This window comes from Nylanderia fulva, unplaced genomic scaffold (genome assembly GCF_048542155.1).
Source record: "Nylanderia fulva isolate GAGA-0341 unplaced genomic scaffold, ASM4854215v1 Scaffold12, whole genome shotgun sequence".
Lineage (NCBI taxonomy): Eukaryota > Metazoa > Arthropoda > Insecta > Hymenoptera > Formicidae > Nylanderia > Nylanderia fulva.
Genome location: NW_028189409.1, coordinates 501,120 through 518,257, shown reverse-complemented (window position 1 = coordinate 518,257; position 17,138 = coordinate 501,120). Strand labels below are relative to the sequence as shown.

The window sequence follows — 17,138 nt, the reverse complement described above, 5'->3', positions numbered from 1 at the left end:
CTCTTTTTAATAATTGTTATTGTATGCACCTCTTTAAATTGTTTTGATAATAATGTTTATTTACTCACAAGAAAATTAATTGATAATGTTTATATTCTTTGTTTATTTACAAATATGAAGCTAAACTGATGACCAATTCCATTTTTTAGAAATTTCTTAATTTTAGTACCAAAACATGTAATTAATGCTCTAAAAAGTTCACATATTGCAGTAAAAAATTGATTAAAAAATTGACCAAAAGTCGCAAAAAGAATAATAATACAATGTTCTTTTTTCTTAATTTTTCATATATGTCATATATGTATATATATAAACATTATCGTGGTATGTAATTTTTCTTGTGAGATTTAGAATCATAACAATCTGAAGAGATATGTACATCCAATTAAAATGTAAAAAGACAAGAAATAAAAATTCTAGTTCTTTTTTAAAGAACCTATCCGTTTCGCACCTTTCATCATAAGTACACGTAACCTTCGTATGATGTATGACAAGTGTTACACTTTGTTATTTGTTTGATGTATAACATATGTCAAGGTCGTAACAAAATTTCCACTACTCTCTTTTCAGACAATTATTGCAGAAATGTCAAAATATTAACATGTGTAATGTGATAAATTTAATAAAATGAAACATTATAATTATAAAAAAATATATCGACAATTGAAATATACATATGAAAATATTATTAATTTAATTTATAAAAACATTTTTTAATTTTATTTTACTATTTTACTTTCTTATAAAACTTTTCCATAATCTCTACGAATTTATTCAAATAAATGTCGTGTCATCGAAAACCTTCACCTATCAGAACAAAAATAATTCAATAGCCGAAGTGTTGATAAAATTGATGAAATTCATAAAAAAGGAACGACACGTCATTTATTTTACATCGACGGCCCATTCTCTTGGAGCCTCACAGAATTCTTCTCTCGCCAGCGAGGACCCCCTTCGTGAGGCTTCGCGATAACATCTCGCAGCTCGGGCCCCGAAACGACCGTTAAGGGATCATTAAGGCCGGCGTGAAAAGTGCGATAACGACGATTCTTACGCGCGAGTAAATTCGTACCCCAGTCAATTTAGACACGGGGTACAGGGGAGACCCCTGATTTAGGTCCTCTCCCTCTTCGTAACTTTTTTAACGACTCGCGAAAGTCGTTCCGGACTGGTTGCAATTTTGCGAGAGAATCGCCACCGATCCGAGAGTCCTAGAGGTCCGTAGAACGGCAGGTGAAATCTGCCTGGGCTCGTCCGCGAGCCATATGTTGTATAGACCATCTAAAATAAGGTGCAGGTAACACCTTGCTGCTGCCAACAGTGTAGCGGAGATTGTTTTGTCCGCGGCCTTAAAGGTCCTCCACGGACTAATGAGCCATTCTGCCGGTTATATTGGCCCGATGCCTCGCGCTGCTTTTGATCAGCGCTACTGAAATATAAGACCCATTCGTTATTCGTAAGGTGACTCGGATATTTTAGACAACCTAAGCGGCCCACCGACGTGAGATTTCACACGACGGGCTCCCCGGCTTCCCGACAGGTATTATAAATAGGAAATAAGAAAAAAAATGCATTATATACAATTTATAGATATACTTAAATAATAATCCGACTAAAGATTTATAACATTGTAAAATGAATATTTTATATTATAATAAACAAAATTAGAGTATTAATTGAAAAAATCGATATTCTTAAAATAAAATAATTTAAATATACATATGTATTAGCCTTCATATGCTACGAATATAATCACAAATTCTCAAAGTATCGTTGAACCGCATCGCATTTAGATCAACCGAGATATAAAGTAACGAATAGCTCTTGTATTGAGGTTACTTCGAATACGAGCACACCGGTAAATATAATCGAGTGCTTCTTTCATCTCATTATTTGTCTCTCACGTTTTTCAATCGATCACGTTCTTGAAACGGTTCGTATCGATTACGATCTGAAAAGTTGTCGAGAGGAACGTATTGAATAATAATTGAATGACGCCGATGATTGTACAAAAATCCTTTCCCCCGCTAATATACATTTCAATTTCTCTTGAACTTTGGTTTTTGTCCATTAGCGAGATAATAGCTTAATACAGATTTAAAAAAACATGTGATACATATTAATAACATAATAATTTAGCATAATATCAACACATTAGCTAAATAACGTCGCGTGTGGGAGAAGATGGGAATTAACTGCAAGCTGTACATTATATATCACGATCGTTCAATATTTATCCCGGCGGCGAAGAATTTCATAAGGGCAACGACTACATATAATTTGTGCACGGATCGCCGCATCATCGACGATCATGCTTCTCGAGAAAGAAACGCACGCGAGCACTAACACACCTGGTGTAACCGGCAGCGGCGATCCTGACACAATAGGACACGTACCACCACGGAGTAAAGGGTTGCAAGAAGACGAGAGTCTTCCGGGAAGAGATGAAAGACTCTCGCTCGTTGGTCAGGTGTGCTGAACATTCTGAAGGAACGATTAGTTTTATACGGGGTCAACCTGGCCTCTTCAGCAACCGTGTCAGAGGTCGTGAGACCGTTATTGTTTGAAATCTCATGCAGAAATATCCAGATTACATGCTGCATTGCTTATGAATGATTAAAAATTATTATACATATATAATACATGTAAATTCAAAACAATTGAATTTTCTTTAAGCATGTGTGGAATGTCCCTGAACAACATTACGTCTAAAAACGGGACATAAGATGTCTTAAAGATATTTTATTGACGTCTTAAAGACATATTTTAGTACGATGTCTAAAATACACCTTAATAACTTCTTTACGACGTCTTTTGTCCCGATTTTAGATGTTTTGTTATCTGTGTCTGAAATATTGTCCCGATTTTGTAGACAATAAGGAGCTTTAAGGGGATCCTAAACAATTGACCGAACTCCGACGGATGCTTTGAAAAGTCTTTTGCTTTTTCTTTTTTATCGACAAAATATGAGGTTAGATAAACTAATCTATTCATTGGCTATATGGATTGTTTTTACCTAAAATTAGAATCCCCTTAATGCTATCTAATAAAATTCGATATATCAGTTAGCAATAGATCTTGTCGATACATGTATAATTTCGGTGACCGAAGTCATCAAATCGTTTCACAAGGCAAGGTGGAATTTTTATCGATAACTGTAGGCCTCGACCCCCTTCGTTTTGTCCCCAAAATTCTCTAGTAGCTCTAAGGTCCCATTCTGGGCTCAGGACCCATACAACGTTGCGACCTTTTGTCGCTGCGCAGCCGCTTTTCTCTCGCAAAAGTCTGCGCAGCGCAAAGCCTCGATATGCCATACACAAACGAATAATGGAACCTTTTACCCCGGCGTCTTATATGTGTGTATATGTCTTTCGACGCACCTGTTCGATCGCCATAAAAGCCCAGCGGTCAAGGTAGTGTTTGCTTCCACACTTTCTTGCTTGTGCATGCATTTCTGTGCGAGTGTATGTATGCACATACATACACGTATACAGGGTGTCCGGTAACTAACGGACCAATGATTAAGGGTAGATTCTCTGGCCAATTTGGAGACGATTTTTCCTTAGCAAAAATGTTGAGAAGTCAATAATTTTCGACTTATAAGCGATTGAAAAAAATGGGTTTTTTGAAAACTAAACGTTTTGGAGTTAAAAGTCTAACATAATTACATTCTTCAGTTAATTTCAGGTAGAGTTTACTATAATAAAATTTTAATTTGAGGCTTAGTTATAAAGATACATAATGACAAATATTGGAAAGTTGTAAAAAATGATGACCTTTTTCGACATTTTTGCTGAAGAAAAATTGTTCCCAAATTGACCAGAGAATCCATTTGTGATCGTTGGTCCGTAAGTTACCGGACACCCTGTATACATGCAGCGCAGCCTCTGCGAGGACCGAGGTACTCGAAAATAGCGCGTGCACCTGTCGTGCCGAGCGAAAGGACACCGTTCAATAGGCCGTCATAATTACAATCATAACGACGATTAACTACACAATACTGTAGACCGTAAATGTAAAATCCTCAGATTTAAATATTCATCGAGTCAGTGCCGGTCCTGGGTGCTTGGCCGCCCCTGTGCAGACCCATTTTTCGCCGCCCCTTTATTCCGTAAAAATTTGGGACAATTCAAAAATATTCGTACTATATAGAATAAATGAATAATTTCATTTGTAAAATATGTATTGTGTATTTTATTTTAATTATTATTTATAAAGGAAATGACAAACAAATTGTTAATGATACATATCTTTTAAAACATTCTAAAAGTAAATAACAAAATTACTGTAACGTTTTTAAATTAACTCTTCTGGCTTTTAGAGACGCAAATTCGTCTATTATTTTTGACAAGTCTATACTTTCTGATATTTCATATTCTATAGAAATAAGTGCAAGACTGCTTAGTTTTTCCTGGGACATCGTAGATCGGAGATAATTTTTAATTATTTTAAGTTTCGAGAAACTTCTTTCGCCAGACGCAACGGAAACTGGCAGTGTTAAAAAAATTCTCAATGCAATAGTAAGATTTGGGAAACAAGATAACAAATCAGCATCTACGATTCTTTGTAAAACTTGAAAGGGATTGTTCAATAACGATGCGTCAGGAAAAATTTCCCGGTACGACATTATTTCATGATATAACTGAATACCATCAAAATCCCTTTTTAACACATTATTTTCATTTGATTGGAATTTTACATCCAAATCCATACATGATTTCATTAAGGCGTCATTATCCATTTTTTTGAAATCATATAAAAAGCTAAACAGAGATTCACATTCATTTATTAATTCAAACCTTTGATCAAGAGAATTGCTTATGTGATCTAAAATGAGAAAATAAAAATGTATTTTAAAGCGTTGTTTAGGATCTACAACCGAATCAGCTTTGCTTTCGTTGAAAAATTGACGTGGCTTTTTTATATGGCGAATTATAGGAAATTCTGGTTGTACGTTAATTTTTTCAGCTTCTGTAACGGCATTACTAATGAACGTATTAAAATATTCATCGTTTCTTTTTTTAATAATGTAATTTTTGAGATTTTGTAAAGCATGAACACATTCGGCTAAGCTTATTTTTGGGTTTTGAAGCATTTTACTAACAATATCTATTTTTGAAAGCAAATCGTGCCAAATAATTATAGAACATATAAATTTGAAAGAAGATATCTTTTGTGCCAATGAATGAGCCATATTTTTTGTTTTTACGTCTCGAGTTGGATCATTCGTTAATTCAGTTAAACTGTCAATGATGTTCTTTAGATTAAGGCGTAATGGTCTTATAGCTTTAATTCTGCTTTCCCATCTTGTCTCACTAAGACTTTTAAGTGTTAAATTTGTAATGTGTTTCTTTAAAAGATCCCATCGATATGTGGAAGCAGAAAAAAAGTTATATACTTCCTGAATAATTTCAAAAAAATCAAATATTACCCCGCTACTATTTGCTGCATCACTTACGACCAAATTCAAAGTATGAGCATTACAAGGAACAAAGAGTGCTCTTGGATTGATGTCTAAGATGCGCTTTTGAAGGCCAATATTTTTACCTCTCATATTGGATCCGTTGTCGTAACCTTGTCCTCTAATATTTTGAACATCTAACTCATAATTTGATAATTTTTCTAATAGGAAGTTATACAATCCTTCACCAGTAGTATCTGTGACAGGATAAAAATCCAAAAAAAACTCGTGTATGTCAACTTCTTTATTTGACATATTTATATTTACACACCTTACAATAAATGTAATTTGTTCGGTATGGCTAACATCTGGTGTACAGTCAAGTATAATAGAAAAATATTTAGAAGATTGCACAATCCGCATTATTTCTTTTTTAATACCTCCAGCTAATAAGTGTATTATTTCGTTTTGGAAATGATTTCCTAAGTAATGTGGCATATGAGTTTTAAGTTCTTTTGACTTTTTAACATTATTTAAGTGATCTAACATAACAGAATCGAATTTAGCAATCATCTCAACAGCCTTTAAAAAATTACCATTATTTCGTTCGTATACTTGCGAATTTGTTCCTCTAAAAGCCAGACATTGACCAGCTAAAAATTGTACAATTGCAATCATTCTTTTAATTATAGCTCTCCAGCGCTCCTTTTCAATGTCAAATAAATTTTTTTCTACCTTGTCAATTGTGCATTTTTTATCTAGTCGTAATTTTAATTCACACCACTTCTTTACACATTGAATATGTTGAATACCAGTTTCATGTTTATTGAAATATTCAGAACAATGCCGCCAATCAGAATATCCATCATTAATTATTTTTATGTTTTCTCTGCTAAATAACTTACAAGGAAAACAGAAAACACGGTTTAATTTTATAGAATAAACAAGCCAATTTCTTTTAACTTTTTCTCCGTTTTCCATAATTTTGTTAAAATATAAAATATTAAACTTTCTACCAGTTTTTTCATCTACAGGAAATTTATAATTATTATCTATATGAACAGGCCCTATTTCTACTAATGTTTCGATACATTTGTTTGGTATGATATTAGGCCAAGTACCTGGGTCATTTAAATCTAACATAGATATGGAATCATCTTCATTTCCAAGAACTTCGTATTTTACTTGATCTTGAATTTCATCCTTTTCTGAAGATGCTTCTACGTCAGTATCCATTTTTCCATCGACATCCGTATCTGGTACTGTGTTTTCAGTTTGAGGAACAGGAAAATCAACATCAGCTGTTATTGGAACATTTTCGGGATTTTCAAATAATAAAACTGATGAAGAATTTTCTTGATCAGATTCAAGAAATTTTTCTAGAGCTCCTTTTAATTGCTGCTGTTCGTTTGCTTTTTTTGCTCGCTTCTTTTTGTAAAACGCTCCAGATTGTCTCTTGGTTTTTCTATCTGCCATTCTAATAATAACAAAATTATAAATATTTATAAAAATTATAAATATTGCGTTGATTTGGAAAACAAAATTTTTAATTTATCATTACTTACTTTTGCTTTATGTTGTATCGATATTCACTATTCACTACTTTTTGCTTCCACTGTATAAATATAATATCTCGCCCGATAGAAATGTCAAATTGCAGACGCAAACAGCAGAAGCTCGCGCTTTTATGTATGTCGTGGAGCAGATTAGCACATACGCCAAGCGTGCTGTTTTGCTGTTTGCTGTTACAATTTGGCATCTCCGCTGTCGGGGAATTCTCGGCATCACTGCATTAAACAAAACATAATCGCTTGCCCAGTAATCAGTAATATAGACTCTGCTGGAGACTTTATATATATTATTGATTAGAGAGAGAGAGAGGCAAATTGATGAGAGAGAATGCTCTTATTATAATTAATGTATATATTTTTATTGGAATTTATACTATATTCTATTGATTATTTTTACACATTATTATTGTTTTATAAATTGTGATTTTGTTTTCAATTTTTGTAAAACATTAAGACTCCGAGGGCGGCCTTTCGGCCGCCCCTCTAAATCGGCCGCCCACGTGCGGGGCACGCGTTTGCCCTCCGCTAGAACCGGCCCTGCATCGAGTGCAACTTGAATTCGATATCATTCGTAATTGTCTATGCAGATTACCTTAAGAAGGACAATGATGTAGCATATATAACTGGTCAACACTGATTTTATTACCAATTATATTAGATCGATTTTAAATAATGGGTAGATACTGATCGCAGACAAAAAAAACTTTTGTTTAGTTGCCAAGGATGTTTGAACGAATTTAGGGTATTTTGGGGATGCTAAATCAAAAAATGATGGCAGTTTTGCCGAATTGGCTCTAATTTTTGAGATAATGGATACTCAAATTATGATGTAAAATTCTTAGATTTATGTAAATATTCATCGAGTGCAACTTGAATTCGATATCATTCGTAATTGTCTATGCAGATTATTACCTTAAAAAGGATATGATGATATAGCATCTATAACACTGGTCAACACTGATTTTATTACAATTATATTAAATCGATTTTAGATAATGGTTAGATACTGATCACAGACAAAAAGCTTTTGTTTAGTTGCCAAGGATGTTTGAACGAATTTAGGGTATTTTGGAGATGCTAAATCCAAAAATGATGGCAGTTTTGCCGAATTGGCTCTAATTTTTGAAATAATGGATACTCAAATTATGATGTAAAATTCTCAAATTTAAATATTCATCGAGTGCAACTAGAATTTAATTATCTGAAGACATCTTAAAGACGTTTTAAAAATATCCCAATTTTGGACACGTTTCTATTTTGATACTGTCTGGGCTATCTTTTTAGTCTTTAACATGATTTTTACCCTTAACGTGATTATCCTGATGACTTACATAAAAGAAAAGTGTACATTGTTTTTTCTATACATTCAAAACGCCATATATTTCATATATATACTTTTGTATAATTTGAAACATTTCTCATTCTTCGGGAATAATCTACGCTTGATTATTACATTTCTCGCATTTTTTATATTTTTATAGGGACATTCATTATAGTATTATCTTCGATATTACGTTAAACTGATAGTTAGATAACTAAATGAAACACATGTTGCTCGCATGTATCGATCACCCTGCAACGTCGATTAAACGCGTGTTTAACTCGCGCACCGACCCATATATTACATACCGACACATACCGATGCGACAATGTCGAAAGGGCGAGCGAGATCGTGGCACGCATCCATATGGACGAGTCGGCCAGACAAAAAGTTCGATTGGGAGCTATACACGAGTCCGATTGAATCGGCGATGCGTGCTAGAGGCGCGCGTGGGATTTAATACGCGTTGCAGGTAGCCCGTTTTGACCGGAGGAAATGAATTGAACGCATTTCCAGTACTCGCCATATGTTGTTTGTTCCGCTAAAAGAGCTTTGTGTCGGCGCGAACACGCTCGAACGTATGAATGAACACGCGACGGGAGAAGTGAGAACGAGAGAAAGAGAGAGAGATGTATTCTCTCGGGTGTGCGAACGGTCTCTCGATTCTTCATTGTGCGAAGAAATTGGATAACCTGCCGGATAATCCGCGCGCATTCACGCCAACGCACGCGAGCACACGTAGGTATATCGATTAACTCTCGTATGATGAGATGTATTGGCGAGAGCCGAGATATAACTGTCACAACCGGAAGACGCACGGTTAACACACACGTTGCACAAGTGACACATACGGACTTGTAATTAACTTCGCAGAAGCTTAGCTAGAAATATATGGTAAGTATATTCACTGCTGAAGAAAGATACGTAGCTATTGTACAAATATATGCAAACATAAAACACGTAATTAAAAGGATTGACAGACCATTTAGTTAGACGAACATTGATGTCTTGGATACGGAACCAATTCTAGAAAAAAGACTAGCCTCTAAAATAATATAGATAAAATGTCAAGAAACAATTTAAATTTACAAAGTGACAATTCTATTAGTACATATTTACCAATAAATTGAATGATGATGAAAACTTGAAAAATTTTTAATGTCACCATTTTGTCCCTTTGTTGTTTTTTTATGTTTATAATCTAAAAGATTTATTTTTATTATTCGACTCTTGTTCATTTTAATCGTAATCGTTTGACAAGTGTTGGTATTCTCGAGACTATACAAAATTTTTACCTTATGTCTGTATCATTTATTTGTATAAGTACCCACTTCATTTATATAAATTATGTTAGTTAGTTTCTTTATTTTATGTTTTTTTTTATAAATCAATAGATACTGAAGATGACCCAATACCATGGTCAAAAAATCTATTTTGAATAAAAATTTTTCATCCGCAAGAATATATTTAATTTGGCGCCTCCCGGTTTATATTATTTAGCTTTCTATATTTATTTCTCTGATTATTTTTAGTTTTAAATAAATGATATAATTTATATTAAAAAATAATAAATAAAATTTGCTATAATTATAATTGCATATTTATTTCTCTGTTTATTTATTTTTAGTTTAGTTTTAAATTAATGATATTGTTTATATTAAAAAATAATAAATAAAATTTAATCGAGACACGACAGGACGAGTGGAAGCGTTATTAACGAACAGTATTCTAAATAATATATATGTCAATATACTATGGACGCAATGTAAATTTCCGAGACATTAAATTATGTAATGAATTATACACGTTATTAATGAGTAAGCTTAATAATTTAATTTAATATGTGTAACTGAAGAGGATCCAGTCGGGTTTGAAACGTTTTACCATTTTTATTGAGTAAACTTCAATTTTACATAACGCTCTAACAACAGCGCTTGACTCAATAGCTCATTTATTTTTTCTAATTGTGTTTATATTCGGGAGTCTTATAATTTTAATTTAGTAAATAAAATTATCTATTATAATTGCATTATATATTGAATTAAAAATTAAAATTGTACCAATAAAAGTCTCGATATTTTTATCATGTTCCGATTTTTTAAAACTGATATGAAATTGGTTGATCAAGAATTGTTTACTCTAGATAGAATGTACCGCCGTAGCATCCTGGTTTAAAAAGCATTTCTTCATACAAATGTCCATGGCAGTCTGAAAGATTGATAAGTCCTGCGTCAATAAAAGGATCTGGAATTCCTTCTATTCGCGTCGCGTGATCGATTCGGACCGCCCAAGTAGAATCGTAGCGATGAATGAATGGCAACACTCATTGTCAGAAGAGCGCATGAAAAAATTTCTTTTACAATTGTAAACATTGTTCTTCTACCTCTTTTCTCTAGGCGGTACAAATTGCGCAAGAACGACAACGAGCGTAAATTGCGGCCGCGTGTCAATGGAAACGATATAAATATCATTTGCTTATCGAAATACCGTCGATGGATTTATTCGCCGCAGCCTCATAAATTATCTGCTATATTTTCGTGGTGTATATATATATTATTACATCGACACGTATACACATATGCGCGACGAAATATGAACTTGGGCTGTACGTCGAATCTCGAGTCGGATTCAATCGATTCGTTTCGATCCGAGCACGAGCACCGACAATTACTTTTATCGACGAAGACCCCCGAGGCCTATGACGATGAGCGACCGATCATTCGCTCCGAGAGATGGAAGATTTCTTCTTTTTTCTTTTTTAGCGATCTCCGTCCTCTTCATATAGAACGCAGTATTGTTTTCTTGTTGAAAGACAAAGCGCGTGATTATACACGAATCTCGAAAATATATCGATATATTGTAGTAAACTTTTGATGTACGACAGATTTAAAGATAATATTTATAGATAAGATCTATGTGATAATTAAAATTCGACAAGATTATGCAACACACTTCATTTAATATCTCGCGAATGATTAAAAAATTAAAAAAGAAGTAAAATGTTTATGTTCGTAAAAATGAAAAAAAGTATTATAGATATTATATACGATATTTTTATACCATAAATAATAGTTTATTAAATCTACATTTATCTTATAAATATATAAATATATGTATATACTAAAGAAGGCACATGTGGGAAATGGAAAAGACAGGGGTGTATATACGTAATAACACATAAGACTTTAAAATTTAAAATCCACATAATTCATTTTGTATAAAATATCTCTCTCTATATATAATATGCAATATCTCTATTTTTTCTTCTGTAGTAGTAGTTTACTTTCTTTACAAAACTAGGAATAGTGGTATTCACCTGAGCCGCGCTGTTAATTACACGCACGATAAAAAAGTAAAAATACACAACAACGGCTCGCTTATGAAAAATCTCTACATATCTTTTTTTCTCAATAATCATAGCGAGTCTTTTGCTTCTCTGCGTATAATACAATGACTAGTTTGTTCGAGAAACTTACATAGTGGATTTGCAAAACGCAAAGAGTACGGAAAACGATAATGCAACATACAGAGCCGAGATCTTCTTTTTTTTTCTTCTCGTTCCACGCGTCAAACACTTTTCTTTCCTCTTGCGGAAACACAGCTCCGTGCCCAACGCAGGTAAATTATAATATTTGTATTTGTTTTACTCGCTAATCATTAAGTGCTAAAACTGTACAATCCGCATTTGATCGCGTGCGAGCGTGTGCATATATATGATTTGACAAATCATCTCCCCATGTGACACTTTCGCGAATAAAAAATATTTAGTGCATCGCAATACGTCAATTTTTCCCAAACTATTTTTTATCAGATTTAGACACGTAAATAATATTTAAAATACATTCTCCGTACTTTCGAAACATTTTTTTAACTTAATATGACATTTTCCGTCTTTTAGAAGCTTTCTTCCAGCAAAATTATGAGGAATCGTTAGCGATATAGTTAAGTGTCATTGATCATCGCTACTCGACGATCAATGACACTCGAATACGCTCGCACGCCGAAAGCAATAACGAAATAAAACTCAGAAAAAAAGGAAAACTTGCAAATCGTCCTACTTCTTGATCTTTTCGTCTTGATCGCTTGTGCTCAAGTGTATCAGAAGAAATGAAAAAAATAAGAGAGAAATGGTGGCATGAAATAAAAAAAATGGCACAGCAGTTTCACGGGACCACATCACGCGGTAATCGAGCGGCTCTTTATTGCCAATATTTCTCACGTGCTCTGAGCGACGTGATCGATCTTTCGGAAGGACGAAATAATCTCTAAGTACTAGTATTATCAGCGCGCATGCAGTGAATCACAAAACTATTCATTCCCTAATTTCTGATTTCAGATCATTGATATTCTTCTAGGGAAGAAAACAATTTTTACAGATATAATTTATATTTAATATAATTATCTTTCTATAATTATTATATAATTTATGCATATGAGGGGGCTTTGGACATTTTATAAAATTTATTAAACATTTGTACACTTTCCTAGAAATTTGAAGTCAAAAATTGAGAAGAAATATAATTTTTTATGAGTCACTGCATGTTTGTTACACACACTTGTAAACCGATATTTACAACGAAGAGTAAAGATGAACAAACGAAATCAATTTTCATCAAACGTTTCGAGCTACTTATTTGAGGATTCAATTTCGCAATGACGCGGATTTGATATAAATTTTGAAGTGCGTGCAAATTAATCCTTTCTCCGCAAGTTAAACAAAATAGTAAAAAATCACTTGTAATTAATTTTTCCCCGAATTAACTCCAAGTGTAGTACATATCTAAAGTATCCTTTTCTCGAAATAAAATCCTAATTCTTTTTCAAATTTTATGCTCACTTTCCGGATGGAAACAATTCGATGGCGAAAGGATTAATCAACGACGATATTCCGCGAAAGCGGTTCATCGAAAAAAAAAAATACCGGACTGCACTATATCTCGTCGCGTTTGTACTGCATTTTAAGGCACTTTGAGACCGTGGGATTGAAACGTACGTTCGTTTCCGTGGTGTCGTGGGATCGCGCAAACTTTGAATCTTAGCAAGGATAACTGACTGATACCGGAACGCCAGGACAACCGCCCTCCTGATGCTTCGTGAGCAGCGACATCCTGCTGAAGGTTTTGCTACAACCGTCGCAGCAGTACTTCTTGACCTCGCTATGAGTCTGCAGATGGGCCCTGAGATTGCTCCTGTCGGCAAACGCGCGGTTGCAATGCTGACAGCTGAACGGCTTCTCTCCGGTGTGCGTCCGGATATGACCTTGAAGGAGCCACGGCCTGGAGAACGCCTTACCGCACGTATGGCACTTGCACGGCAGCGTATGCGTCCGGATGTGCATCTTAAGCGCACCCAGACTGACGTACACCTTCTGACAGTATTTGCACGAGAAGGATTTCTTCGCCTGGCCCTGGGCGACCGCGCAGTGAAACTGCTGGTGCTTTGACAAACCCGAGTACGTCGAGTACGACTTGTTGCAGTCTTTGCACGAGTACCTGGGCGACGTCGTGCTCGAAGACGCGTTGTTCACGCTCGGACTGCTTTTCTCCAGCTTCGTGTTCACGAGCGTAGGCCCGGCAGAGGTGCTGCCCGCGGAAGATCTGCCGCTGTCGCTGCTGGGTGACGAGGACAGGTCTTCCGGGGTGACTGGTGGAGGTGACCGCAATGAACCGGAACCCACGGAACTTGTGGGTGACAAACCACAGTGATCCGGACTGCTCCAGTGGTAGCTCCTGACGATGGGCCGTTGAATGGTCGGACAGGTCAACGCGCCGTGTGGCGGTGGCGAAATTGATGACGGATGATGTTCGGGAGACGAGTGTGGATATCCCGATACTGGATACGACGGATACAATTCTGCTCCGGGATAGCGATGATAGGTAGGCGGGTGATACGGCAGATAATGCGGCGGATATAAAGGAGCCGCTCGGGCCCAGGGCGCAGTGGCGTAGTGGGCCAACGGTTCCATCGGCGTATTCAGATTCAACGGTTCCAAGGGTGCCTTGCTCGCCATAAAGTGCAGCGATGCCGACGTCGCCGTTAGACCTGCCGTCGGCGTCGCCGACGTAGAGCTGTCATTGTGCTGGATCACCTCGACTCGCCCTTTCTTCGCGACCGGATGAATCGGCGCGATACCCGCCGGCGGCGTGATAGTCTTGGTCGGATAGTGATGGTGATAATGATGCAGCGATGGTGTATGGATGTACACCGAGTGATGAGTCGTCGGCGAGGATGGCTCTATCGTTAATGGCGCGAGAGATATTTTAGAGATCGGCGACGGCGGTGTTCTGGATGAGGCGCGTTGTGGCTGCTCCTGTTGTTCTTCTTCTTCATGCTGTTGTTGTTGTTGTTGTTGTTGTTGTTGCTGTTGTTGCTGTTGTTGTTGGTGATTGTGATGGCGATTCTCCGCGGTTCTCCTGAGATCTTCAGGCTTCGTGCTGAGATTCTCGGGCTCGGGAATATCGTCTACCCCTACGTCAATTATCTCGTCTGCAAAATACGCGTTACAAACATGCATGATAAAAAAGTATACTTGATAAATTACTATTTATATTAGTAAATTATTTTTTTTAGTATTACTATAATTTAAGTTTTGTTGAGAGTAAATAGTATTGATTAAAATAAGAAAAAAATGTCAAATGAACATGAATTCTACAATTTCTATCTTTGAAGATACAGGCTATTTTTCTATTTAAACTTATTGTCTATCGAAATCTCTCTCTAGATAATGAAAGGTGCGATTCAATTTGCAATAGAATGAATAATTTCACAATAATCACCTTTGACTTCAGGGGCTTCATCTTCGTCCTCGGACGTATAATAAAACGGCCGCTTCTTTAATGGACAGTGACTATAATTGTTCTTCTTCATGAAGTTGGGCGGCATCTCAGCGACAAGCATTTTGGCACTGTGATACCGTAAAGATACTTGAAATGTTCTTTTTCGTACTTGTTGACACCGTGACACTATCAATCAAGACACTTGTAGTGTTTCTCTTCTTTTATGTATCTATTTTATATTTTCATTTACTGCCACCGCAACATCGCGTAGACACAATGTTTTCCCTGTTCTTCTTATCTTTTATATTTGTCACAGATATTAATCAAATAATTACATTCTCGTCGAATCCTCGCAAAATAATAATCTTTACGCGGTTTAACGTCACTGCACTGTTATCTCACACATAAGTCCAGAGAGTAGTTCAGTATCTCCTTTTTCGAAGATAGGAACCGGCACTTCAATCTCTCCTCAGCAAAAAAGAAGAACCAAAATTGATTCTTCCCACACGTTCGTTCGAATATCATCAATCGATGATCGAGCGATTCGAACAGATCTAAACTCGCATGAAGCACGAAAGAACGCAATGTAGGTATACGCTACATCGACTAACTCCGAACGTTTCGGCTGCAAGCCGGTGTCTGACTGGCAGGGGATTGTGTGAAGGTCTCTTATAACTGATCGCCCCACCAACTAATTGCAGGTGGCCCGCACGTGCTCCCAAGCCAATACGGGCCTGCAGGCCCCGCGCTGCTTACCAATGGGAGACAGTCGGTTGTGGGCCGTTGGCCAATCGACGTATGTTCCACCGGCTGAGTTCCCCCATCGTCGGACTACGACGAGAGGTACGGGATGCCTGTGAGTGCAACGCGATTGTCCGTGTGCCCTCCTGCCTTTTTCATCATCCCTTCCGCTCCACTCGTCATTTCTCTCTTTTCTTTCTCTCCCCTCTCTCTTCTCTCTCTCTCTCTCTCTCTCTATCATGCATATACACACACACATGCATATATAAGTTGGCAATGTGTGCATGTCATGTTATTCTCTACGGAGCAGATGCTGTGACCCCTCTTAGGGGACCCCTCCATTCCGCGCGCCATATATACATATCGCGCGCGCGTGTGTGTATTGAACCCCCTTCCGCGCTCACTCGAAGAACTCGGCGACTCGCGTTTTTTATTCGAATTTCCGTTCGGCCTACCTGAACCCCGCAGCACCGTTCTTTCTCTCCCTCTTTGTACGAAAGTGGTTGTCGCGTCGGCTGTTTTGTGTGTCTCTACCTGATACATGCGCGTGTGTGCACGCTTGGCTATACAGTACGCGTGCGTATGTGTGCGAGCGTATAGAGGGCAGACACTGCTATCCACCTCCTGTTCCCCTTCTGAATTTCATCCTCTCCTCCCTCCCCGCCCTTTCGCGTCGACCTACGGTGCCAGATCTGAACGTAACGGTCGTGTCGCGTGCCACAGCATCGCCCACGCGCGCCGGGAACCTACCTATACACGCGCGTGCGTAACACGTACACGCGCGCGTGCTTGTGGGAGCACTCTTGTGCTCCCCCCTTTCGTGCGCCGGCAACAGAGATTCACATTAGATCGCTTGCAATTTTCGCACGAAGCAAGAAACACGCGACGTTCTATCTTCGTGATTCTACCACATAGGTTATTAGACGCGTGAAATGACAGAAAGCGATCACGTTTTTTTTCGTAGAATGCTGCCATTATTCGGATGTTGCTCGTGATTTTAATAGTCGAAATATCAATAATACTCGCAAATTTGAACTGTTCAATTTTAGGAAAACCTACAATTTTCGCTCCATAGTCTTCTTTCTTCTTTGTCTAGTTACATTTAAGTGATGAAAATAAGAATAAATAAAATCATAAAACTTTTTTTGCTATTGTCGTGTATGTATACGCATCGCGCGAGATTATTATACCGTGAAGCAAGATTATTCAAATCGAATGATCGCGAAATAATAGTCGGGGTAAGAGACCGGTATGGACAAGCGTCGCAAGAAAGTGAGAGCAAAGCGATTTTTGACATAGGATTCTTGTACTTGCCGCCGTAAGCAGTT

General features: G+C 36.9%; 1 protein-coding gene and 1 long non-coding RNA gene across 2 annotated transcripts; both read right to left on the bottom strand.

Moving 5' to 3' along the window:
- Positions 1–5,690: 5,690 nt before the first annotated feature.
- Positions 5,691–7,119, bottom strand: LOC146724702 (uncharacterized). Its single transcript, XR_014926540.1, has 2 exons — positions 6,967–7,119; positions 5,691–6,878 (listed from the first exon to the last, which is right to left on the bottom strand). It is a non-coding gene; the product is annotated as an uncharacterized LOC146724702 (long non-coding RNA).
- A 4,365-nt stretch (positions 7,120–11,484) lies between these two features.
- LOC114933212 (uncharacterized) lies at positions 11,485–15,709 on the bottom strand. The gene is made up of 2 exons (XM_029305689.2): positions 15,070–15,709; positions 11,485–14,779 (listed from the first exon to the last, which is right to left on the bottom strand). The coding sequence occupies exons 1-2, from the start codon at positions 15,188–15,190 to the stop codon at positions 13,329–13,331; spliced, it is 1,572 nt and encodes a 523-aa protein (XP_029161522.1). The 5' UTR covers positions 15,191–15,709; the 3' UTR covers positions 11,485–13,328.
- Positions 15,710–17,138: the final 1,429 nt, after the last annotated feature.

Coding starts and splice junctions, on each gene's coding strand:
- LOC114933212 (XM_029305689.2), bottom strand. CDS start 15,190: ATGCTTGTCGCTGAGATGCCGCCCAACTTCATGAAGAAGAACAATTAT. Junction 14,780..15,069: donor TGAAGCCCCTGAAGTCAAAG/GTGATTATTGTG, acceptor CGTATTTTGCAG/ACGAGATAATTGACGTAGGG.